The sequence below is a fragment of the Anser cygnoides genome, chromosome 25 (genome assembly GCF_040182565.1).
Source record: "Anser cygnoides isolate HZ-2024a breed goose chromosome 25, Taihu_goose_T2T_genome, whole genome shotgun sequence".
Lineage (NCBI taxonomy): Eukaryota > Metazoa > Chordata > Aves > Anseriformes > Anatidae > Anser > Anser cygnoides.
The window spans coordinates 3731758-3757039 of record NC_089897.1 but is presented as its reverse complement, the minus strand read 5'-3'; the positions used below and the strand labels follow the sequence as shown (position 1 = coordinate 3757039).

General features: G+C 60.5%; 3 protein-coding genes across 6 annotated transcripts; 1 reads left to right on the top strand and 2 right to left on the bottom strand.

Annotated features, from left to right (window-relative positions):
• Positions 1 to 3772: 3772 nt before the first annotated feature.
• On the bottom strand, positions 3773 to 9286 carry OPTC (opticin). Of its 2 annotated transcripts, XM_048071164.2 has the most exons (8): positions 9083 to 9286; positions 7301 to 8703; positions 6453 to 6697; positions 5931 to 6051; positions 4836 to 4994; positions 4528 to 4730; positions 4268 to 4363; positions 3774 to 4168 (listed from the first exon to the last, which is right to left on the bottom strand). In XM_048071164.2, the coding sequence occupies exons 3-8, from the start codon at positions 6675 to 6677 to the stop codon at positions 3998 to 4000; spliced, it is 975 nt and encodes a 324-aa protein (XP_047927121.2). In that variant the 5' UTR covers positions 6678 to 6697; positions 7301 to 8703; positions 9083 to 9286; the 3' UTR covers positions 3774 to 3997. The 2 variants fall into 2 exon arrangements, with proteins under 2 accessions (XP_047927120.2, XP_047927121.2); XM_048071163.2 differs by lacking the exon at positions 7301 to 8703 and having other exon boundaries at positions 3773 to 4168.
• A 144-nt stretch (positions 9287 to 9430) lies between these two features.
• Positions 9431 to 20935, bottom strand: PRELP (proline and arginine rich end leucine rich repeat protein). Of its 2 annotated transcripts, none has more exons than XM_048071167.2 (3): positions 20763 to 20935; positions 13474 to 14434; positions 9431 to 11577 (listed from the first exon to the last, which is right to left on the bottom strand). In XM_048071167.2, exons 2-3 carry the CDS (start codon positions 14417 to 14419, stop codon positions 11399 to 11401), a joined length of 1125 nt encoding a protein of 374 aa, XP_047927124.1. In that variant the 5' UTR covers positions 14420 to 14434; positions 20763 to 20935; the 3' UTR covers positions 9431 to 11398. The 2 variants fall into 2 exon arrangements, with proteins under 2 accessions (XP_047927124.1, XP_013052120.1); XM_013196666.3 differs by lacking the exon at positions 20763 to 20935 and adding an exon at positions 19275 to 19413.
• On the top strand, positions 19553 to 24837 carry LOC125183609 (arginine-glutamic acid dipeptide repeats protein-like). 2 transcript variants are annotated; one of them, XM_066982911.1, is made up of 3 exons: positions 19553 to 20715; positions 22345 to 22542; positions 24605 to 24837. In XM_066982911.1, the coding sequence occupies exons 1-2, from the start codon at positions 19553 to 19555 to the stop codon at positions 22361 to 22363; spliced, it is 1182 nt and encodes a 393-aa protein (XP_066839012.1). In that variant the 3' UTR covers positions 22364 to 22542; positions 24605 to 24837. The 2 variants fall into 2 exon arrangements, with proteins under 2 accessions (XP_066839012.1, XP_066839011.1); XM_066982910.1 differs by lacking the exon at positions 22345 to 22542.
• The last annotated feature ends 445 nt before the right edge of the window (positions 24838 to 25282 follow it).

Sequence of the window (25282 nt, the reverse complement as noted above, 5' to 3'; positions counted from 1 at the left end):
AGCTGCACAAGCAGCCACCCTAAACGATCGCACACGCTCAGCGCAAATCGGTGCCTTGAGCCAGCCGCCAGTTAAGTGCTATAAATAAAGCTGTTATCAGCTGTGCCGCGCTCGCTGAGCGAGCCGGGCCACAGCGCTGCCTCCCCAGCAGCATTTACGGGTGATTTCTAGCCCAGGGGAGGCCAGGAGCTCGTCAGCATCCCCAGTCCGGTGGCTTTTTTCCATCCTGCCATTGACTGTGCATTTGGCCAATAAATCCCCCGGGTGCCTGCCCTGATTGCAGGCTGGGGACAGGGCCGTGGCAGTGGGGACAGCAGGGCTGGCTGACAGGGACATGGCCACTGTCCTGGGCAGGGGACTGCGTTATCTCTGTGACCTCTTCCCTGCTTGCCTGGGTGCCAGGAGGGCTAAAAGATGGCTCCTGCTCCTCCTCCAATTCCTGTCTCAGCTCCCTGACCCCAGACACCCTCATTCTGCTCCCCTTAACCCCACAATAAGCTGCCTGCACCTCCCTAGCAGAGGAGATGCAGAAGGTGGCTCTGTCCCCAGGTGCCGGCCAAGGGACGGGTCCCAGTACAGCACGGGGAGCTCCTGGCCACACTGGTGGGGGGAGAGCAGGGAAGAAATCTGGGTGAGGAGGGTGGGAAAGGGCAGGCAGGGCAGGGGGAGAGGAGCTCACTGCCCCCTGGGGGAGGAAGCCCAAGCAGAGAGGATGGGGCAGCTCCCGGACAGGTACAGCAGCATCTCTGGGGGCCACATGTCACATCTCCCCCCAAATAACCCGAGGGAAGGAGCTTGCTCATGTCCTGCCCCACAGGAGACAGAGAGGGGCAGAGGAGGAGGAAGGCTGCTGTTCTCCGAGGCTTGGCGACTTTCCCCTTTTGGTGCCCTATAATGACGGACGGGGCAGGGGCTGGGAGGGGAAGGCAGGCTGGAGGAGGAGGGGGACCCATACGGAGCCGTCCCAGAGAGTGGCAGGATGCTGAGCTGGCGTGAGGTGGGGAGCTCACGGAGCCGTCGGTTGCCGGAGCCAAGCAATCAATATGTGAGAATCCAGCCCAGCGAGGAAGGTGACCTTGAGCGGCTGAGAGAGGCGGCGAGAGGCGAGCTGCAGGAATTACACACGGCGGAGGGATGAGGCGAGGGAGGAGGGATGGAGGGGAGAAGGGGGACAGGCAAGACACAAACCCTGCCCGGCCTCTGCTGATCCTGCCGCGAGCTGGACAGAGGGAGGTCAGCGCCTGGCACTGCCCTGCTCCTCCTGGTCCATCCCCCAGCCAGCTGGGACGCAGCCCTTTGCACCCCTAAAGCAAAATGTCTCGGAAGCAGCCCCTATCTCATCCATCCCCACCAAGCAGGGCTGCTCCCCGTCCCTCTTCGCCCCACCCTCTCCAGCAATGCAGCCCCCACCATTTCCCGGCTGCTTTGAAGCCCCGCAGCTCCCGCTGTGCCCCAGCTCCCGAGATCAGAGCGACGAGGCTTTGCCTCTGCACAGCTCCAGCCGACGGCTCCTAACCCGGGTTCCTGCACTAATTTCTGTCTCTGCCTGCTCTGCTCCCTCCCCTGCTGCCTTTTGGCCCCACATGCCCACAGCAGGGCTGGCGCCTGCCGGCCCCGTCCACCGTGCTCTGCCAGAAGCAGTGCGTGCATCTCAGCAGGGGTGTGCAGCCCCATACGTGCAGCTACACATGGGACGGTTCATGCAGCCCTAAAAAAACCCTGCTCCAGAAGTGGTTTAGGTCCAGGTGGGTCTCTGTAAGCAGCACAAGACGAGGCAGAGCCGCAGCCGTCAGGGATGGGGAGCAGCCAGGACACCCAGCAATGGCCCCAGAGGCACAGGGCAGCGACGGTGGCAGGGTTTTGGACGTGGTGCTGAGCTGGGGCTGGGCCGTCCTGCTGGCAGGAGGAGTCTGCAGAGCCCCAGGGAAGGCTCCGTGCCTCCACTCCAGCCCCAGAGCAGGATTCCGCCGGCCACATTGGGGAACCCAGGCACCTGCTCCCCACCGAGGGATTTCAGAAGTGTGGGAAAGGGCCGCGGAGCAGCGGCGGGACGGGGGGGGCTGGATATCCCGGGGGTGTTACCATGCTGTTCCCTGCAAGATGCTGCAAAGACGAGCTCTGATTTCTCCCCCACCTCAGCAGCACCAAGGGCACAAGAGCACAGGTAACACCTACAGCAGCAGAGCACCCCCAGCAGCCCCCTGCTGGGGCTTTGGGAAAGGGGAAGGCAAAGCCCTGCTGCCCCCTCCTCCCATGGGTGTGAGGGGACCCAAGAGCCTCACGAGACGTGACAGCACTGCCGAACCCCAGCTCTCCCCCAGCAGAGCCCCCCAGGTCACCCCACAGCTGTTATTAAAGTCCAGTTTGTGCGGAGCAAGGAGCCCTCCCCCAGAGACCCCCACCCACCTCCTCTCCTCTCCCCCGAAGCAACCCCCTCTCCTCCCCAGCTGCTTTCATCACCTCTGCAAACCCCGAGCACCTGGGCAAGGGCTCCCCGCCCGCACAGCTTTGTGCTGGGCTCTGCCCCAGCTACGTGGGCATGGACAGGAGTCCCTGAAATGACAGAACAACCCCGAGAGGGAGAGAAAACGGCAGAGGTTGAGTTTGCAGTCCGGAGTTGAGGTCAGGCGTTTCCAAATACTCTGCCTTGCCATCTAGTGGGATGAACGCGAAGGACCCGGGTTCACGGTGGGGAAACGTTGGGCGATTCCATCAGGCCGGAGCCGATGCCAGCATCCCTGGTCCCGCAGGAGCAGACGAGGTGGCTGGGGCTAAAGGGCAGTGCTAAGGCATCAGAAAGCTGGATGGGGAAGGAGGAAGGTCAGGGGGATGGATGGACAGGGGACAAATAGAGAATGACCTTTAAAGGAGGACATGACAACAGGGCTCACAAATCCTGGTATTTTAGAGCTCGGAAGGAAAGCCTGCAGCAGCCCCAAATCCCTTTCACCATTTACCAAGGGTCCTGGGGTTGGGACGGACATAGCCTGGGGCCAAGCAGCCCTGCTTTGGGATTTGCATGGAAAAGAAAGGCAAGGGCAGAGCGGTGCTGCACGTACATGCCCCCGCTGCCAGCACGCTCGTGCCCGTGGCAGCTCGCAGGCACGAGCGCCCAGCGGCGTTCGCAGCGTGCCCATATAAGAGAAGCTGGATCTTCTCTCGAGCTGCCTTCCTTTGCCTCCCCAGGCCTGGAGGATGTGGGCTGAGCTCCGTGGTTTCAGTTCAGGATTTTGGATTCTCCAGGGATGTGTCATCTCTCTCACGGTACGCGTGTTTATTGCATGTGTTTAAAAATATAGAGGATGAATACATTACATTTAAAATATCTCACCACTGGGCAGCTCTTTTCAGGTTTTGAAGGCTGGGATGACAGAAGATATTTTAACCACCTCCAAGGGACTCTCTGCTGCTGGATGCGGGGCCGTTTGGCTCCAGGCTTTGCTGCAGCTGAAGCAGCCCCAAACCGCAGGGCAGGGGGCAGGCTGCGGGCAGAGCTCCTGCTGCCCCCACGTCCTGGCTGGGTTTGGGGTCCTTGAGGGACCTGGGGCCAGCCCCAGGGCCAGCCCATCCTGCAGGTCAAACCTGGCATGGCCAAAGCACCAACAGCAGCAATGCAGCTCCCAGGAAACCCCCAAACCAGACACGGAGGGGTCCTGCCAAGGCCCCCAGGGAGGAAACCACGAAATAAGTGGGACATGGGGAAGCACGGGTCACCAGCTCAGGTCACAAAGCAGCTGCTGGGCTGGGTGAGGGCTCCCCATCGCTCTCGCTGCTCAGAACAGGACGCCGATTGCATTTTTAAAGTCTTCATTTTATTACAGCTGCCCACACTCTGCTCCGTTTGCCCCAGAGATGAATTCACCCACACACAGAGGCTCAGCTCGCCCAGGGTTAAACGCCTTAACCCCACATTTCCCATGGGACAGCAAGAAATAGGGGGGTGCCGGTGGGGTGTGGGGGCCTGGGGATGCTCTCCAAGAGCAGCCGGCAGCGGGGCTCAGGCAAAGCGCCCCGTGGGCAAGCGGGGCAGGCAGAAGTAGGCGTTGGGGAAGAGGCTGAGGTTGATGGGGTTGCCATCGAGGCGGATGTCCTCCAGCGCCCTGCGGATGTGGCTGTGGTCTTGGCTGTCGCAGAACGTGTCCTTGTGCATGGTCTGGATGTTGTTGTTCTGGAGGGGAAGGCAAAGGGGAAAGCGGGATTTGGAGGTGCAGGGAGCTCTGCATCCCCCCCAATGGCAGTTTGCTGTGAGCGAGGGGACGTGTCTCACCTGGAGGTGCAGGGAGCGCAGGCTCTCGGGCAGGGGTGTGGGGACGTAGTCCAGCTGGTTATCGGACAGATGGAGAAACTGCAGCTGCTTCAGATCCTGTGGGAAGAGGCAAGAGGTGAAGCTCCCTCCTTCCAGCCACGCTCTGACCCTTGGCACCAACCCTAACACCCCTTGCCGTGGCAGGTTTGGGCTAAGAACAGCCTGGTTGGGCTGTGGGTGCTCGGCACGGCTCGGTGCCCGCTGCCAGCCCCAGCACCCACCCGGAAAGCTTCGGGCTGGAGGCCGGTGCTGGGGATCCTGTTGAGACGGGCGTCCAGCCTGACGATGCTGCGGGGCAGCTCGGGCAGCGCCGTCAGCCTGTTCTCGGGCAGGATGAGCTCCTGCAGGCTGGGCAGGAGGCGGAAGGCGTCCGCGTCCGCCCAGGAGATGGAATTGCTCGTCAGGTCTATTCGCTTCAGCTTCTCTGGTGGGAGAGAGAAGGGAGGGGGTGGAGGTGTCACACATCACCACTTGTACCCCCCGAGGCTGCCCCAGCGCAGAGCCCGGCCCTCCCCTTGCCTCGACGTACTCAGCCCCGTGAAATCGCCGGCCCGGATGGCGCTGATACGGTTGAAGCGGGCGTAGAGGTAGGTGGTGTCCGGCGGCAGCAGCGGGACGTGCTCCAGGTCGGCGTCGTCGCAGTAGACCGAGGTGCTGATGCAGAGGCAGCGCAAGCAGCTGGGGAGCCCTGGGGGTGGAGAGGCAGCTCTGGGCATGGCACGGCTCAGCTCGGCACCGCACGGCTCGGCTCGGCACGGCACGGCTCAGCTTGGTATGGCACAGCTGCCCCGTCTCCCCCCCCAGCCCCTGCAGGACCTGTGGTGAACACGCTCTCTAGCGCCCAGGGTACTCAGCCCAGCACCTCCAGCGAGGGAAGGGCCAGGACACACCACCCAGGAGAGCAGCTGATGGACGGCTCTGCTCAGGGCCAACTGGCTCCCATGGGAGACGGGGAGATGCAAGGTTCCCAAGCATGGCAGCATTGCACCCAGGGCTCGCTTGGACCCCTTCGTTTTTATTCCTCAGAAGGAAAAGCAACAAAAGAAAGCAAAAGAAAGCAGTTTTGCAAGGAGCAAAACACCTGAATCCACCGCCCAAGGGTCCCAGCGAGCCAGACAGGGGCAGCAGGGGGGGGGGCTACACCGTGTGCCCCCCCACGCCCGTTCCCTCTCCTCTCCCCCAGCACCCGCCAGACTCCGCATCCATTAGTGGGAGAGTTCAAAGCAGCAAGGCAACAATTTCTCTCTGCCTCCTACTTAATTTGTCCCAGTCCGGAGTGACAGAAAATGAATAAAGATATTTATCCCTCGCTACAGGATTTTAATTGTCACTAATCTAATTGCTACTCTGTCCGACTCTTGCAATGCCTCTGCTCATTAAGATGTTGCTGCTGTTTGCCGGAGCTCGTTTCCCAGAAATGTCTTGCTGCAGCGCTCCTGCCTGCTGTGTGATAAGGCAAAGCCCGGCACCCCTCATCTCCTCGCTGCCCAGGCAGAGCAAACAACTTCTGCTGTCTGCTGGCGGCAAAAGGATTCGCTCCTTTTCCTGCAGAGCCCCAGCTTTGCCACCCCGGGACGTTTGGGTTCATTGCGTGGAAAGGAGACTCGCTTTGTTCTGCACTCACCCTGCGCAGGGCGGACGGGGCTGGAGGTCGGAGGCTGCAGCTTTGGTGTTGGAGCCGTGGCGCCCACCTTTGGGAGAGCCTTGGGGTCCTTGGGGCGAGGAGCCAGGGTCCCGACTTCGATCTGCAAACACAGCGGTGGTATGAGGGCTGAGCAAGTCCCCCCACTCCGGGGCAGGGGTTTGGGGGCACTGGGCAGGTCTCATCAGAAAGCCAGCTCTAAACGCCCCTCCTATCTTCAGGACCACCCCCTCTATTTGCCCAGAGGGATGCAGGTGCCTCGCCCTGCCTTCCCCTGCTCCATCCCGCAGCGATGTGGCCAGGCAGGACACCGGGAAGCTGGAGGAGGTCAGGGTTGGGTGAAGCCTTCCCACCAGAAAGAGCAGAGGAAGAGCCACCAGGGCTCGTAGGCTTGTGCGGGGGGCTGCGATGCTTCTCCAGCCCTGGCCCGTACCTCGGAGCAGCCCCTGGCTGTACGAAGATGAGACCTTCCCTGCGTACCACGCTCCCCCGTGTCCCCCTCACCTTCGGAGCGATGTCACCGTAGTCGTAGAGCTCCTCGTAGTTGCTCAGATCGACGACGTCCCCATAGCTGTCCAGCGTCAGGTCGTAGTTGTCCAGCTCCAGGTTTTCGTAGAGCGCGAGATCAAGTTTGGGCTTCTCCACCTTCCTGCTCCCCTCCTTGGCTGGGACGGCCCAGGCTGCCCCCAGACACAGGCTGGCGATGCCCACCCAGGCCAGGGGCCGCATCCTGTGCCCAGCCGGGTGCCCTGAAACGATTTGCAAAGCAGTGAAAGCAAAAAGAGGGACGGGAAGGCAGGGCCAGCACGCCAGCCGCGGCCAGCCCCACTCCGCAGCCGTGTCGGGGAGCTGCAGCCACTGCAGGGGACGAGGCTTTTCTTTTCTTTTCAGCCCATTTCACGCTCGGCTGGGCGGCCGTGCACAAGAGGCCCCAAGCAGCTGGGCTGCCCTCGCTTTCCGGCGTTCCCAGCCCCGAGGAGGCAGTGAGGGGCTCGGGGCACCCCGTGCCGCAGCATCGCCCACCCACCCACCAGGCTGCGCGCCCACGTGTGCACCCACAGCAAACCAAGCGGAGGGGCCTGGCACCCAGCAACCCCCCCACGTCTCTCCCAAACCAAAAGCAAAAGTAATGACCCTGTGCACCCCGAGCTGAGGATGCTGCTCCCCAATTTCTGCTAGTTTCCCCCAGATCAAATCTTTACAAGTGCAATAAAAGCCTTTAACCCCCTGCATGCGTCACCAGCCCCCAGCACCCCCAGCCCTGCGGCTCGTCCCAGCCCCACGTGGAAGCCCCCAGGCTGGGCTCGGTGCTGGAGGACAGAAGGAAGGCAGCCTGCACACATCCCCTTTACCCTCCTTGGCACAGGACAGCACCACTCCACTCCCACGGGCTGGCGTGCTGGCCCAGGAAGGGCTTTTAGGTTTTTAATGCCTGGGGCGGAGGGACGCGGGGACCTGGCACGGTTGCTGTTGAGGGGAGAGGCAGGATGTGGCCAATCAGGCTGGTGGCCTCTGGCTGTCCCCAGCCCCCCCACCAGGACCTTATATTGTCCCCAGGGGCAAGCCGGCCCCGTGGTGGCTTTCCTCCAACAGCCCAGGCTTGGGGCTGGGGCTGGGATGGATGGGATGCAGTGGGATGAGGCCCGCACTGTGCTCCCTGCCCTCTGTGTCCCCAGGGACGATGGGGACACGCAGCCCTGGGCAGAGGGGACACAGCCAGCTCCATCCCTGCCCCAACCAGCCCAGGGAGCCATTTCCAGCTGCAACCATCCCCATGGGTGCAGGAGTGGCAGAGCACCAGGCGCTGCCCCCACTGCTGCTTGGGGTTTCCACCAGGTAGGACCTTGCCACAGAGAGAGTGTGTGGGGACCCCCCGCTCCCCAGGGTTTGGGGCTCCCTGCTCATTTCGGGCCCAGCAGCAGCCAGATGGCTCCTGACATTCAGCTCGTCCACCCACCTTGCTCCCCCCGCTGCTTGGCCCCTCTGTGCACTGTTGCTTTGGAAACACGGGGGTGGTTTGAGGAGGGGGAGCATGTGTGGATGTAGTGTAGCAGCACCTCTCCCCTCACCTGGCTGGGATGGGAGATGCCCCCACCTCCCTCCCCATGCACCCATGGGTGCTGCTGGTTACCCGTCACCTACAACTCACGGCCCTGCTTCACTTTATGCATGTCGGGGCGATGTCATTGCCTGGGACATGTCCCACGGGGCTGGGACACCCCAGGACGGGCAGGATGCGCGCGCCAGCCCCGTGGGCTCCTTGCAGCGCCGGGCAGCTCGGTGCCCACGCAGCCACCCACGGCCACAAACACATTCTTCTCTCGCACGCAGCTCGCAGCCCACGCGCTCACCCACCCGAGACATCGTGCCCATCTGTGCTGCCTGCCGGCCAGGCGGGGACACCCTCGCAGCGGGGACCGTCCTCGTCCACGCACCCACGGCCCCCAGGCTGTCCCCACGCACGTGTCCCCCCCTTGCCAGCACAGCCCCGGCCCCCTCAGCACGGAGCGGAGCAAAGGGCTGCTGCTAATCTTCGTTAAGCCCCTCATTAGGCGGCTCAGCAGCCACCGTGATGGAGGCGATGTGGCAGCTGGGGGGGGGGGGACATCACAGCTCAACCCCCCCCTCCTTTTTTCTGCGGTGCTCGGCTCCCCTGGGAGCAGGGGCTGACTTGCCTGGAGAGGCAGCGAGTGGATGCCCACCCCGGGAGCGCGTGATTCATGTGCCACTCACAAAACACGGGGATTTAGTTCTGCTGCAGAAAAATAAAAAATATATATATATAAAATAAAACCTAAGGGGAGCTCGCTGCCTGCTCTGCGCACACGCACACCCCGTGCACGCTCCCGTGAGCAGCCCCACGCCGGAGCCCATGCGTTCGCACCCGCACCCACACCCGTCCTCCCTCTCTGCTCGTGATTCACGTGGGGAGAGCAGCAGCGAGAGGAGATTTTGAAGCTGCAGCGACAGGCAGGAGGAAAAAATCGCTGCCTACACCCGTTCTGCTCATGGGAAAGCATGCGTGCACCCCGTACAGCCGCAGCTCTGGGGGTCTGGGAGCGTTGCTGCGGGTGGGAGTTGCCTTCCCCCCACGTCCCAAAGCCCATCTGTGCTGCCCCCCGGGGCAAACTCACCCCAGGGACGTTTGTCCAGCTTCCCTGGGAGCACCAAGATGACGTGGGGCAGCTCAGCCCCGGTTTTGCACAACCTGCCCCCAGCACAGAGCATGGAGGGGATGCTAACACCCATCAGCTGCCCCCACTGCCCTGGGTGCTGCAGCTGAGGCCGGGTGCTCCTAATTAGCAGGGATGCTCATTAGGACAGGCACATGCTCAAGAAGCCTGACCACCACCCACTGTGGGCAGGGCGCACCCAGATGAACTCCAGCTTTTTGGGCCTTTTTGGCCCCCAGGGAGGAGCTCCGGTCCCGAAAGAAGCAGCGGCTGCTCCTGTGCAAGGAGAGAGGCAGGTCCGGCCGCGGCTCTGTGTCCCTTGTGAATCACTTTATTTTCACTGCTGCGGAGAGTAGGAGTGAAAATACCGTTAAGTTGAAATCACTCGAGAACTACATATGGCTCTAGATATATCTGTACAGTCTACCAGTATATATACACATTATATATAAATATATACATAGGGTCTCCGGGTTTAAGGTTGAAACCTGTCGAACCCAACAAAGCCCACTGGAGGAAGAGTTGGAGAAGAGACTTTTTATTCTTTAAAAACAAAAAACGCAACCAGCTCGAATTAGCACAGGGGTTCAACGATCCTTCCAGCGCTGGCTGCAGCCCAGCTCTGGTGCATGCAGGGCACTTGGGGAGGGGGCTCCCTGCAGGGAACGTCCCCGTCCCCATCCCCTTCCCGGTGAGCGGGGCACGGTGCCCGTCCGTGCCCGCCCCAGAGAAGGGTGATTTTTGGTGGCTGAACACCAAGGAGGTAATGGCTGGTTTCTTTGGTTTATTGCTTTACTGCTTATTTTGATGATTTTTTTTTTCCCCCTCTGATGCTCGGCCTTAAATCTAAATCCTGAGAATCGGGAAGAAGAAAAAAAAAAAAGAGAATAACCCCTCTAAACCCGGACACCCTATATATGCAGGTACGGCTATCCAAGAGGGAAGCGATACATGTGGAAACGGGGAGGGGAGGGGATAAAAAAACAGCTTTTCCGAAGGAATAATTCTTCCCTTTTCCTTCCCTTTCCTTTTTTTAAACACAACAACAAAAACACGAGCAAACCAAAAAAAAACACCCAACCCACAAGGCAAAACCAGACGCGCGCGTTCGGCTGGAGAAAGCGACGGGGCGAGGGGGTCGCAGGGAGCAGAGGGGTCGTGAGAGCGGAGCGGGGATGGCGAGGGGTCACCCGGCCCCGGGGGGGGGGTGGCAGGATGCGGGGGCTGAAATTTGGCAAGGGGGGGATGCAGGAGGGGGGCTGCTCTCACCAAAATAAACCCCGCAGGGAGCAGGAGCCCGGGGGCAGCCCACTTGCGCATCGCCTCCTGCCAAATTTCCACCGGCCCCAGGAGCCGGGGAGCCCCCGGAGCGAGGCAGAGCGGAGGCTGGAGCCTCCCCAAAAGCTCGAGGCTGCCTCGGCCCGGTCCTGGGACGTGGCTCCGACCACGAGGTGTCGTTGCCGGTCCTGCCCGGCGGTGCCAGCCCCGGTCCCAGCTCCCCGAGCCGGCCGGGGGACGAAGGACCTCGGCGGGGACCTGGCACCACCCTCCCCGGGCAGCCCTGCTCCATCACGCTTTGGTTTCTGGGTTTATTTTTATTTATTTATTTATTTATTATTTTTTTTTCCCAGGGATCCACGGGTGGAGGTGGCCCCGGGACCCACCCGGTGTGATGGGAGGTGGTCCCGTGGGCACGCAGCCCCCCGGGCTTCCCAAAGAGAGGCTGCGCCCGGCTCTGGTGCGCGCTGCGGTGCCAAGCACCGGGATGCGGCCGTCCCCAGGAGGGCTGGATTTTAGGATTTTAGGGGTTTGGTGTTTGTGCAGCCAGTGGCTGCCTCTGAGCTGATGCAGCAGCTCCATCCCAGGGCCCTGTGCTAGCTGTCCTGCTGCTCAGCTCACTCCGACCCTATCACTTCAGCTCCATCAGGAGATGCTTTGGGACCAAGATGGGACCTCCCAAACCTCGGCCAGGTCAAGGGGGGAGACAGAGCCAGCTCCAGAGCTGGCCAGGGTCCGGGCAGGCGAGGCAGGGCTGATGCTGTGACCTGGGACAGCCTCTGCACCACGGTGCCATCCTGCAGCCAACACTCCCCAAGGAGGCAGAAGCCACACAAGCCCACAGCCACTGCAGGCAAGGAAAGGTGGGGACGCGAGAGGGACGGAGAGGCAGGGTGTGAGCAGGGGGAGAGGGAGGCAAAGGGGGTCCCGAGTGTCAAACGCCGACGGGGGGGGGTCGAGTCTCTGTGCAAAGCCAAGTCCTGGGAGAGGCGCGCTGGGCTAGAAAACCACGGACTGCAGGAGGCGGAAACACATCATCAGGTCCAAGGGGATGGGGGGCTTCAGCAGGTTCCCGTCCAGCCGCAGGTACCGGAGCCGGGGCACGCTGTCCAGGTCGGAGGGGGAGAAGTCCTGGATGGACATCAGCGAGGTGGGGCAGATCTGCGTCCCGTTGATTTCTGCGGGGAGAGAAGGAAAAGCAGGGTGAGGGTTAGGGAAGGCAGAGAGGGATGCCAGAGACCCCCCCTCCCTGCTCAGCTGTCCCCCTCCTCCTGGGGTCACCCCCAAAATGGGGTTGCTTTGCTACCGAGGGGGGGATCCCCAGCCTCTCCCAGAAGGCAGGGGCAGCCCCAGGGTCCCAGCAAGAGGAAAATCTTGCTTTTGTTGGGAAATGAAGGAGGTCACGCTCAGCCAAAGCAAGGGGAGGAATACGGAGCCATTTGAGAGAGAAAAGGGATCGCCACAAATGTGAAACCTGCCTAGCAAGGGCCAAGCCATCAAAAAGCTCCCCCTAAAACCTGCTCCAGCACCATTACACCGGAGATAACATTAATAACCGCTGATCCGGCGTGTTGCCTGCTTCTGGATTTCCATACATTTCTCCCCACCCCAGGGCCTGCATTACAGGACATAAAAAAAAAAACATTAAAAAGAAAAGAAAATGGGGATTCTTATGTCATTACCCAACCCCAGGGACTGAAATCTTATAAAAGCTGGGTTTAAAAAAAAAAAAAAAAAAAAGATGGAAGATGGAAAGGAGGTGGACGACCACGCAGGCATCTCTCCATGGGCAGCCCCAGCAGGACCCGGTACCCGTATGAGTGCTCCGAGCCAGCAGCTGCCCCCACCTTTACCCCCCATCCCCTTTGAGACAGTTTGGAGTTGCTTAACCCAAAACCAGGCACTTATCAATGTTCCTCTTCCCTGGGAACTGACTCCAGTGAACCCCTCCAGAGAAGGGATGTGGTTTTGTGCGGGTTTTGCCCCCTCTCCCTGGAACCACGTCCCACCACGCCATCAGCGCTTGGCTCCAGAGGAGCCCGTTTCTCGCTCGTCCCATCCCAGCTGATGCTGCAGTCAGTGCAGGAGCCCCCTGTTAAAGCCGTGCTGAAATTTTACATCTCCTCCTCAGCAGCGGGCTGCTTTTGCACGTGAAGCCACACGCCATCACCTCCCAATAAACACCACCACATGTCAAAGTGCTCGTGTCACACCGTGGGCTGGGACCAGCACCCTGCCTGGTGTCTGCTTCCCAAAACAAGCGATGCCTCGTGCAGTTCCTGCAGCCGCGTAAAACCACTACAACCAGAGGTACAAAAGCCCAGCTTGCTTTCCTCGAAGCACGTGGAGGGTTCCTGGCAGGAGCGCTGCATTCCTGCTCCCCTGCCGACAGCAAGGACTGCAGGCTGCTGGCCCTCTAAACGCAGAAACATCTGGGGTGACCAGGAATGGGGCTCTGTCTTCTTTTCTAATGTGCTGGCTGGCTTCGCACATTTCGCAGGCCAGCACCTCTCCCATGAAGTTGCTGTGCTTCGCCTGGAATGGTGTGAAACTGCCCCGCTTGGCTTGCCAAGACAACCTCCATCGCAGCCCTGTTCTCCCTGTTCCTTCCTCTGCGAGGCTCAGCTCGGGAGCTAAGCTGGGTTATTTCTAACCATCTTGACTGTGTGTTTGGCATCTGTTCTTAAAATATGTGCACAGCCTCTCCTTTTTAAATATCCCTACTTCTGAGCCTTGCTGGGGAAGCAACTATTCAGATGGCAGGCAGCCCCCAAAAAGAGCTGCCCATGGCAATGAATGAGAAAAGCCCTGAAGCAGCAAGGGGGATGTAGCCTTGGTCCTCTACTACCACCCTAATTCTTGGATTATCCTTCCCCATCCGCAAATCCATCCCTCTGCAGGGCCTCGCTTGCCTACAGAAAATCCCCATCTCATCTCACCATTGCATCCCCTTTTGAAAAGATCACACCCTACTGGGTTAAAAAATGCCCTTTTAAAACAAAACGCTTCCCATCCCCAAGCCTATCCATTCCCCGAGCCGCTCCCCGGCCTCCCGACGTGCCAACAGGACTCACTTTCAATGGAGTTGTTGTTCAGGTAGAGGTGCTCCAGCTTGGGGCTGATGAAAGGGACGTTGGTGAGCTTGTTGTGGGCCAGGTGCAGCACCAGCAGGTTGGTGAGGTTGAAGGAGTTCTTGGGGAGCCCCTTGTCGGAGATCTGGTTGTAGTTGAGCCGGATGAAGGCCAGGTTGGGAAACTCCTTGAAGTAGTCGCTTGGGATGTCCTCAATGTTGTTCCTGTCCAGGAAGAGCTGGTGGATGGCGTTGGGCACGCCGGGGGGCATTTTCCTCAGGATGTTGTGGGCGAGGTTGAGTTGCATGAGGTTCTTGAGTCCCTTGAAGGTGTTTTTGTTGAAGACCCCGTCACTGAGCTTGTTGTGGTGCAGGTCCAGGAGCACCAGGTTCTCCAGCTTGTTGAAGACCCCGGCAGGGATCTTGGAGATCTGGTTCCTGCTCAGCCGCAGCTGCTCCAGGTTGGGCGGCAGGAAGGCGGGCACCTCCTTCAGCTGGTTCTTCTCCATGTAGAGGAAGATGAGGTTTTCCAGCTTCTCCAGGACCCTCCTGTCCACCTTGCGGATGCGATTGTTGTCCAGGTTGACCCATTTCAGCCCCGTGGCGTTCCTGAAGGACTCCTCCGGGAGGTCGTCGATGAAGTTGTTCTGGAGGTAGAGGTAGTGGATGCGGGGCGGGATGATGGGCACCTTCCGCAGGTTGCGGCTGTCACAGTACAGGGCAGAGGGGAAGTCCGGGGGGCAGTAGCATTCCCGGGGGCAGTCGGGGAAGACGGAGGGGGGACCAGGAGGCAGGGGTGGGGGCAGCTCGGTGGGCTCGACGGGCTCCTCGGGCTCGATGGGCTCGGGAGGCGGGCGGGTGGGTTTCCGTGGGGGCTTCCTCCGCTGCCCGCTCACCTCCGAGATCAGCACGAGAACGAGTGGGAGAAGCAATCTGAAGGCCACCTTCATGGTCCAGATGTTTGCCTGAGGGAGGCAACAAGAGGTGGGTTAGGAAGCGCCCAATTTAGGCACCGCATCGCCTCCCGTCGCCGCTCTCTCTGCCAGTGGGAGCTTACCCCACATCTCTGCCAGCAGCCTGCTATTTTCTCTCCTTCCCCTTGGAAGTTATCTTTACTTCCAACCCCTCTCTTGAGCATGAGTCACTGAGATCCCCCCTCCCTGGCTCAGCTTTATGCCATTGTGAGGGGGTTGCCTTTTTTCCAGTTTCATTTAATTTTTTGAGTGTTGGATTTTATTTATTTATTTATTTTGGCCTTTTAAAGAACAGCCCATGGATGAGGGAAGAGTCACCTACATACAAGCCACAGAAAGGAGTTCAGGGGTAATTCCACTCCTTCAGCATCGAGCTGCACAAGGGTCCTAAAACTGCAAGGAAAATGGGTGATAAATCTGGCAAAGGACAAGGCAAGGGGTCAGGAAAAGAGGAACAGAGAGCAGAAATGCCCTGGCCAGCGGGAAGCAAGACAACGATGGGCCAGGAGGGGACATTTTCCTGCTCTGAGCCCCAGCATCCCTTCAGCTTCCACAGGAGATGTCCCCAGCGATGGGCAGGAGCCCTGCTGCCGCTGCGCCCTCTCCCAGAAGGATGGATTGCCCCTTCAGAGGCCTTGATGGATTAGGGTTAATTTTGCTCTCGAGCCAAAAAATCAATGATTCAGCAACAAATTGGCTGAGCAACAGTGTCGGAAGGCCAGCAGCAGTTAGCAGAGCAGTGAAGATGGATAGCGTTGTGCTTCAGGGACCAGGCTTTAATGCAGGACGGCACGCTTCCAAAGCTGCGTGATAGAAGGGACATTTGCAAGATTGCACATGGGCCCTACCAAAGGTGTTTGGCTAGACAGCTCCTTGTGCTGCCCAAATAAGTGATCCATCACCTCCAGTCCCACTGCAGGGTGTCGGGCTGGTAATTTAGGGGGAGTCCCAGTAGAAGTGGGAGATCTGGGGGGATCGGGCAAGGCCTCTGCTTGCCCCAGGGGGCCCCTCCTGGACACCAGCCCACCACACACACCACCTCTCCCCCTCTTGACCACATCCTGATTTCTGTGGTTGTCATCAAGCCCGGGGAGGCTTCCTATCCCATCCCTGCCCTCCCTGCTGCTGCCTGGAGCAGCAGCAACCTTCCCTGCATAGCTCCTGCTGGTTGCTCTCCAGCTGGCAGCTTGGAGGGTGGAGGAACCCAGCGCCTTGCAGACGAGCTCCCCAGAAAGCCCCGTGCAGAAGGTGCTTTGGATGCTCCCCGGACCAGCTGGAGCAGGCCAGGCTCCGTGCTTTTTGGGCAGGCAGCAGATCCCCGGGGGTGTTCACCAGGCTTTTCCCAGCCGTATTTGGCACCCCAGCAGGAGCAGAGCCAAGCTGGATGCACGGCGAGGCAGATGGAAGAGCTCAGCAGAGCCAGGGTGGGAAGGAGAAGTGAGTGAGGTGAGACAGGGAGGGAGGAAGACAAGACCAGGAGGAGGATGGATCTCCCAGGCTAACTGAGTGCTGCTGCAGGAGCCATCGCAGCTGGGATGGATGGCAGCGTGGGGCACAAGCTTTTGGTGATGCTGGAGCTAAAATCAGGCTGCCTCGGGCTGCACCCACCCCCAAGCCCCCTCCTGCTGCCTTTCCCTGGCATAGAAATGCCTTCCCAGGTACCCCCCAGCACAGCAACCCCGTTTCCATTGCAGCCTCCCACCAGCGCCCGCATCCCACCCGCGGAGCCCGGAGGGACCCTCAGTGGGTGCTGCCCCCAGCCCCTGGGGCCGTGCCAGCCCCGCTCCCTTTGAAGCGATCCCACGCATTCCTGGGGCTCAAAGGAATTGACTTTCTCCATGAAAAGATCCTGTTCTCACCCCCCCATCCCCCAGGCCCAGCCCCGTACTTTCCTTTTTGTCTCGCTCGGCTCCCATCTGGCTCTGTTTAACCCTACAAGCCTCCCATGCCTGCTGTTTTCAATCAGAGCTCTGGCATCTCGCTGGGGGAAGGGAGGAACGGGGAGGGGGGAAAGAGCAACGGGGCTCGAGCCCTGCCAGATATTCAGCTCAGCAGTACTGCAGTCAGTCCCCTTCGGGGATGTACGTGCGTGCTCCCGTGTTGTCAGAGGACAGATTCAGCAGCAGGCTGCAGAGAACAGACAAAATTCGCCGCACGTGGGCCCCTCCCTGGCCCCGCAGCATCCCCGCTCCTCTCCCAGCCACGTCCCCTCCCTGCACACCCTCTCCCCCCCACCTCATCCCAGACCTTTTCTGTAGGATTTTGCATCAGCTCCAAAACTCGGACCTGGATTTTCACACCCACAAAGCCCAGGGGAGCTGGGGGGGGGGGGGGGGGGGGGGGGGCTGAGGTCTGCATTTGGCTGGTTGCGGAGGGAGAAGGCAGCTGGGATGCAAAATTCCAGCCAGCGCTCGCCACGGTCCAGGATTTCGGCTCCCTCCTCCTGCAGAGCACGGCTCCGTGCGGAGCAATGTCACCACGAGGGTGGAGGACAAGGCAGCAGCGTCACCCTGTCAGGCTCAGGAGCTGGCTCAGCTCTTGACCCTTTAAGAAGCCACCTGGCACACGTGCACGGATGCCCGTGCAGCTGTGCCATCCCCTCTGTGTGAGGCTTTAGAGCTGCGGAGGTTGCAGGACTCTGCTTATAGCAGAAATAGTCACGGAGCCAGAAATTCAAATGGCAGCATCACGTGCCATTTGTCGGCACAGAAGGGAAGTGTCAGAAGGCAGACGCAACCCCTCCTATCCGCCGCGCTGCCTGCAACCCACTGCCACGTCCCTATGGGGATGGGACCACAGCCTGTGGGACCACAGCCTGCCCATGGTGGCCAGGCAGGGGGCCAGGCTGCCAGCACCACTGCGGCCCCTTGTGCTGCCTGTCCCCACCGGCTGCACCCCGCAAAGCCACAAGCAAGGAGCCTGAGGCAGTCACAAGCTTTACGGTCGCCTCCAGCACGCTGGAAGGTTCAAAGCCGGCTCTCCCTGGACACAGCGCCGTTGGCAGCCTGTTCTCTGTCGACTTTCACACAGTTGAATGTACTGGCGCGAATGCAAGAAGCAGATTTCTAAGTCCCACGCCCTGATCCTGCACGAGCACTGGCTGCTGAACCCGCGGCACGGCGCCCGCTCTGCAAATGCCTCCCCTCGACCTTTCCCACCGGTCCCCTACGGGCAGGACAGCTCAAATCCCGGGTACCCCGAGGAATCCCTGCAGCTGGAATTAAGTTAAATCACGAAGCAGCGAGTGCATTCAGAAAGCTAACTGCTCGGTGTGAGGAAAAGACTCAACTCATGAGCTAAATCTGCTCAGACACCTCCTGGGCTGAGCAGCTTGGCCCAGGTGCAAGACCACAGCACCCAGCAGATGCCAGCCTGGATTTTCCCGGGAGAGGCAGCTGCACACTCATTCACCGTGTTACAATTGACAAAAATGCAGCACAACAGCTGGAAATTCCAGCCCCGGATGCCGCCGGTGGTTGCTTTCCCAACAGTTTATCTTTGTTGCATCTCGCTAACCCATAGCTCCCAAGCAGCACCCGCCGATGGCGCGGCGACTGGTGCCAAGGGCAGGCAAAAATCACAGCTGCTGGGGGAAGAGGGAGCCTTGCAAAGGTCATCGGGGGATTTACCCCAGGCAGAAGTCACAACGCTCTCCCTTGGGTGCCCCCTGCCCTCCCCACCTCCTCCTGCAGCCGTTGGGCATGCCGAGGGTGGCAGCTGGCTCTGGGCAGCTGTCCCTGACGGATCTAGGACCCCTGCTCCTGTAAAAGTGCCAGGGGGAAAAAAGGAGCCTTTGGCTTTGGGGAAGTGAGGGCAAAGCCTTGGTGGCTGGACCAGGGACTCCTTCTAGCCCATTGCCTGCAGCCCTTCACAGCTCTCCCACTGCTGCCTCCGGCCCGCATCACACCTCTGCCCCCCCCCCCCCCCCCCCCGGCTGGAAAACGCCCCCAGCCTCACTGGGAACCTGCGAGCTAAAGCAGAACAAGGAAGGCAACCTAAAAATAACCCAAAGGAGCCAGCAAAGCTCGCCTGTTGGCCTCCCTCCGCCTCCAGCTGCCATAACAGCCCATTAGCCTCTTTGCAAGAGTCTGGGTCTGCTCAGATGGAACCAAAACAGGGAGCCCTTTATCCAGCAGTGCTGGGAATGCTGGAAAAAGGCTAAACGCGGTGCAAGCCTGTCCTCCGAGGGGAAGGCAGACACCCGCACGTCCCCCGGGCACCCTGGGGAGCACTGATGCAACGAGCCACTCCTCTCACCCTTCCCTAGCACTTTCCCAGCCGCGGTCTGTCTGCCTGGCTGGGACCGGAGCCGGCACGCAGCCGAGGGCCCCCGCTGCATTTCTCCTCGTGACGTGTCCATGCAGGACACGGGGGTCCCAGGGGACCTGCCGCAGCCCTGCTGGAAAGCAGCTCAGACACGCTCGTGAGCAACATTTCTGGGCTCAGCTCGAGGGCTGCGAGATGCTGCCTGGTCCCTGCGTCCCTCTGCGTGCCAGCAGCATTTCCTCACCATTCCACAGCCACCAGACTCCTTGCAAAAGGCTCGCCACGTTCACTGCAACCTCCTCCCAGCTGGAGGGCCCGTGGGAAGGCAGCGAGCACCTCTGCTGCCTTCCTCTGCCAGCAATTCCTTCTCCTCCTCCTCCAGCACCGCGTGTCCCAGCCCTTCCTGGGGCTGCCTCCGGCTCAGCCCGCCCGCGGACCCCTTGCCACACACGGGGCAGCAGCTGAGCACCCACGAAAACGAATCACGGGAGAAAACACTTCCAAAGAGCTCGCAGCTCAGCCTCGAGCCTGCCCCACGCCCCCCTCCTCCCCTCCCAGCAGATACCTCGTGCCAGCCCCTCCAGCTCTGCTTTCTCTACAAGTTGGGAACCGCTGGCTGATCCTTTATCAGCTCCTTCTGCCTCATCCCTCCCTTCCAGCCTCTTCCCAAGGCAGAGGAAACCTCCCACAGCTGTGCTTTTATCCCTTCCCAGGTGGAAGCACTCAGTCCCTCGCCCCGCCGGCAGGCATGGACACCCAGCACGCCGCGCTGGCTCGATCCTGCTCGGTGCTGGGCTGGTCCAGGAGCGGCTCCTTCCCCGAGGCAGCGCCGCGGCTCGCGGGATGCTGTCGGCCGAGCACCACATAAGGCAGGCCCCGCGATCACAGGCTCCCAGGAAAGTTTCCAAGCCTTCATGTGCTGCGTGCTTTGCCTCCGGCTGCCAAGAGGATGAATTTTTTTTGCTTTTCGCCCTGGGGATGCTTTTCCTAAAAGCACACAGCTCTCAAACAGGAGGGGAAGGGAGGGTTCGGGATAAAGATGAGTCTATTCTGTGCACCGAAACATTTCCCCAGGACTTGAGCGAACGTCGCTGCCCCACTGCCTCCTCCCTCGTCTCCTGCCTCTGCTGGAGCAGACACAAAGAGCCGGCTCCCAGCCGTGCCTCTCCCCACGGCGGGGCTGGGGGGGGGCTGCGCCTCCCTGCAGCTGGCTCAAAGCTGGCTGAGCGGGGTGGCAAAACGGGCGCTACGTGCCCCGGGAACGGGATCCGGGCTCTGCCTTTTGGGTGGGGGCGCAGGGCTCTGCCGCTGAAACTCAGAAAACCTCGCTGGACATCACCCCTGGGACACGAGAAGTTGTGTGGCTGCGCTGTGCCACCTGGCTCACCGCTCGGGACCCTCAGCAGCCCCCTGCCCCGTTCCCCTGCAGCCCCCTGCCCCGTTCCCCTGCAGACCCCCTGGAAACCAGGAGCTCAGCACCCCGGTGCCCGCGGTGCACGAAGCGCCGGGAGCAGCCCCAGCTCCGGAGGTGTGCGCTCTCCTCCCAGCCTCTCTCCCCCTCCTCGCACGCTTTTCCTGCTGCTTTCCCAGGCAGGGGATTGCCCTGGGCACAGCCCGCAGCCCCCCCTGGCCCCCCCCAGCTCTCCTACCAGGCTGGAGAGCAAGACCCGAGCCTGTGTGTGGTTGGGAGCGTGGGTCGGAGCGGGGGGGGACCAGGGGGTCCTCGCTCGCCCCCACAGAAAGCGCCTGGCAGCAGCCCCAACGCCGCCGCGCACGGGACTTTCTTCTGGCTCGCAGCCCCTTCCACCCCCAGCCTTTCCCCATGCTGAGCAGAACTCCTGCGAAATAAAAGGGAAAAGGGGAAGGAAACAAAAGACTCCAGCTGCTGAAGAACAGAAAACCCAACAGAGGAGAGAGAAAAGGACCGGCAAACGCCGCTGTGCGTGTAAGAGAGGCCGGAGAGGGCAGGAGCGTCGTGGACCAGTGCAGCATCCAGGCTCGACCAGGCAAGGCGAGAAGAGCCTCAGGGGGAAAGCACCTGCCCACAGCTTACCTGCGTGCACCTCTCCCTCCTCCTGCCTCTTATTAATCCCCAAGACAATTTCTCTCTGGCTGTCTCCCTCCTCCTCCTCCTCCTCCTCCTCCTCTCGGCACCGCGGCTCCGCCACGAGCGAGCGTTGGCCGAGCGCGGCGCGCGGGGGTTTTGTTCCTGGGAGCCGCTGGCCGAGGGTGGGTGGGAGCGCGGGAGGCGGAGGGCTGGGACGGAGGCGAGATGACAACAAAAACGTCTTTATCTGGCAGCCAAAGCGCTGCGGGCTCCGCCGCGCGCACATGGCCTGCCTGCCTGCCGGAGGGCTGGCGTTTAATAACAATTCCTTCTGCTGCGGAGGCTGCTCGGGGCCCGTGTTTAAAAACAAAGCTAATTAATAATTGGAATAAGCCCTTCCCTTGCCGCGGCCCCTGCTCCGGGAGCGTGCATGCTCGGGACGGCGTTTTCCAGCCACGCGTCTGCCTCGCGAGCCGGGGCTCGGCGCGTGCCACTGGGCTCCCTGCGATGTCCCCCGTGGGTGGGTGGCACGGCGTGGGGACGTCCAGCTGCCCCCCACCCTGCTCAGCCCCGTGCTGGGGTCTCTGCTCCTGTCTGGCAGACGGCACCCTGCGACACGATGTGGGTTTCATTCACTGCCAGCTGGAGTTGCCTTAATTTAAATCCCGATGATGTTTAATAAAGGGGAGAAAACGGAGCTGCAGTGGTGCAGGGCTGCTGGGTTTTACCTTCAGCTTCAGCCAGGTCCTGGGCTGGAAAACTGCTCTGCACAGAGGGGACGTGGCCGAGGGACCCCACTGCGGGGTCTGCAGGGGCTCGTGGAGCTCAGGGGGGACAATTCTGCTCCCAGGCAGGCTGGGACCTGGTGCACAGTTACAGCCCTATGGAACAGCCCGGGGCTGAGCAGGGGACCCCACAGGGCATCCCCATCCCGAGCACCCCTCGGGCAGATTTCAGACGGCAGGGGCTCTTCGCCCTCCCCACGAGCCGCCCTCCCTCCAGCCAAGCCGAAGTGCAGGAGGGGCCGGGAAACCCGAGCTGCTCATGGAAAACCCAGTCCAAACCCCACCGGAGGCTGGCAGCTGCTCGGGAGGGGCTGATCCTGCGTTCCCACACTCGGCTGACGGTGGCTACCAGCAGCAGCTTCAAACAGCCAAAATCAGAGCCTCAACCAAAGGTCCCAGCGGCTGGACTCTCCCATTTTGCCCTGCGCTCCCTGCGCCCCTTCTGTATATTCATTTCCAGCACGGTGGCTTTTCCCTTGCCCCAAAACTGGGGTCTTGCCGGTGACCAGCTCCCAGGAGCGAGCTGGGGCACCCAGATGCCTAAAACCCAGCAGGTAGCTGGAGGGTAAGGCAGGAAAGGAACAAAGAGAAACCACCTTGGGACTCCAAGATGTTTAAACAAAGGCTCCTGGTGGAGACACGTGTTTGCCAGCTGGAAAAGGCTCAGAATCAATAGGAAAATAATACGCTCTTTTTCAGCATGGAGATTTACACCAATGGCTCTAAAAGTAGTCAGAAGTCCCCAAATCCAGCTAAATGTGGGCTGTGTCTCATGGCTTTTTTTTCCCCCTGCTACCTAAAAGGTACTCAGCTGGGCACTGAGGGTTGCACAGGGGAAACTGAGGCACCAAATGGGGCAGCTGCTTGCACAAAAGCCTTCCTGCAAGGCCAGGCATGGAAACGTTTCATATTCCAGACTTTACCCACCGTGCTGTAAGAGCTGTGAAGCTGCTAACACAGCGCTCATTGCTGGGAAGCCCGAAAAACCTTTTGAAAATCTGGTGAGTACAAATTTTTCCCTCGGCCAAGAGACTTTGTTTGTTGAATTTTCTTCCTGCAGGAATTTCTCTCGGTGTCCAAGTCTCAAATCCACCTTCAAAGGCGTCCTGTTTAGCTTGTAAGCAGCAGCAGGCTGCAGCCTCCGGCCGTAGCACGCTCGCTTCGTTGCACGTCTGCAGAAAAACCCGGCCCTGCCCCTGCAAATGAAGGGGATGTTGGAGGGGGCCCGATGAAATACCCCTGCTCTCATGTTTTCTTGTCTCTGGGAGATGCCAGGTCCAGATGCAGCATCCCAGCCATCCCCATCCCCCTGGTGCCACCTCCCCTTGGCTCGTCCCCTCTTCCCGGCCGGCCCCGTTCCCTCTGCAGAGGTTTGCTGTAGAAATACCGCTCTGGTCTGGCGGAGGTAGGGGAGGAAATGTCTGAGCGTGAAAGCACCGGCAGGCAGAGCCAGGACCGCGAGGATGGCTTGTCTCAACCACGGGGAGCACAAGGGCCGGCCGTCGAGCAGGTAAATGGGAAGGGATGGGGTCTGCAGCGAGCCCCGAGGCTGCGCCCACCGGCCCCTTGGGTGCAGCGAGGCTTCGGCACCCGGCCCCTTCCACCGACCTGGCTGTGAATCCCCTGCAGCCACCCCACAGGAGAAAACAAGGAGCAGCAGAAGGGCTAAGGACGGGGATGTGAGCAAGTCTGGGGCAAAAAGCCCATTATAAGTGGTTACGGATGGTGGTTCCAGCCCCGAGGCTTTCAAGAAGGGGAAATTCGCAGCACTGGAGGCTTCTCAAACAGCACCAAGCAAAGGGCTGGCCCCAGACCAGGTCTGCCTTCCCCATGCAGCAGCCTGGGGTCCTCAGGAATAAGAGCTTAAAGTGGCTTTTCAGGCAGAGGAAGATGTTTATTCCTTGTGTTATTACGGCATCAGCCACCCCATCCCAAGCCGAGCCTCCCCTGTGCTCGGCGCTGTACAAACACGGATGATTTACGGTGCGGCATTTCTTTCTGACAGCCAGTTCTTAAAAATCCCCTCAGAGAGCTAAACAAAAAATTAATTTCAGAAAGGAAAAAAAAAAAAAAAAAGGCAGGAAACCCGAGCTGTCCCTGTGGCCACTTGGTTGGATCAGCGCGTGCTTTATGCGCAACGTCAAAGCAGCCTGCCCTCGCCCAGCACCCCGTGCCTCCGTCCCCAGCACCTCTGACCCTCCCTGACCATGGGTGCTACTGTGAGTGACCCAGGCAGAGCTGGTGTCATGGGAAGGGGCCACCAAAAAGGGACAAGGGAGGCCCAGGGATCCCCCCAGAAGCAACCACCGGTGGTTTGGGACCACAGCATGAGGGTGCTGAGCTGCTTTCCCAGGGAGCCGGAGCTCTCCTGGGGCTCTGTGTGTGCCCCCCCAGCCTCTCCATGGGAAGCACAGGGTGCTGCCACCAGCACCGAGCGGCCACCAGCCTGGAGGACCAAATTCCACTTCCCCAGGCTCTCCGTGAGCCAGGGACAGGCTCCTGCCCTGCATCCCTGCGGCGGGGGGAGCATGCAGCAACCCCGTCACGCGAGAGCCGGAGGGCTGGGAAAGCATCCTCACGAGCCCGGGAGAAACATTTGGCTGCAAACAAAGCTCTGGAGGTGGAAGTGAGCGAAGGGGAAAAGTATGCTGCTCCGTAAGGCACGGATCCTGCCCTCCCAGCACCGGGATGCTGCGCGCTGCGCTCCCTCCCACGGCTGCATGCAGGGCAGGGGCAGAGCGCGCCTGCTCCGTGCCCGCAGTCCTGGCTGCAGCAAACATCTGGAGACACCCAAAAATGCTCCAGGAGCAGGGCTGCAGGGGGGACACGTGCAGGATGCTTGAAACCCCCCATTGAACGAAGGAGCTCCTAGCCCCAAGTGCTCCAGAGGCACAAAGGTGTGCGGGTTCAGCTCAGAGCTCAGCTGGGGAGGGTGCTTGGGTCACTTTGGTCACCCCAGCAAGGGGACCCCGGTGCACACAAGGGAAGGAGGGCGAGAGGAGGAGGAGACGACCAGCATCGCTTCCTCGCAGCCGTGCACATTCCAAATCCCTTCCTCCCCAGCACATCCTGGCCTCGCCATCCACCCCTGAGCACCTCACGCTGCTTGGACCAGAAAGCAGAAACCCCACAGACCGGGACACTTCAATTCACCAGCTCAGACGGAGATAGATGGAGCCAGGCTGGAAAGAACAAGCTGCCCTCGCTTCTGAGGGAGAAACACGGCTGAGAAAGCCAGCTGACCTCTGCCCCAACCAGGTGTTTAAAAAAATAAAGAGTGGAAAAACAAGAAATAATTCTGTTTTGCATACAGCTGCTGGTTTGGTCATTAAATCCATGGGCAAATCTCCTCTGGAGAATGTCCTCAGCAGTCGGGTGCCCAAGCACAGGCGCTGCAGCAGCCAGGGAAGGGTTAGGGAATGGAAAACGCCTGCAAGCCTCTCACCCTCGGGGCAGGCTCCCTGTCCTGCAGCCCCCGCTGGAGCCAGCTGGAGGATTGCAAAGAGATGTGACGCTTTGGGACGAGCCAGCCCGGACCAGGACAGCCCCTGGAACTGGTCCTTGCCCAAGCTAGGGTCTGAGATAAAGATGCAAGGAGGAAGGGGATCTGCATCCCCCATCACCTGGAGAAACTGAGGCAGGAAGGAGCCCTGCGCTCACCCAGCTAGCTGCCTTTTCCTTTACGCAGCCCACATTATTTTCCAAGCCGTGCCAGGCTTTTATTTATGTTCCTTTTGCAGC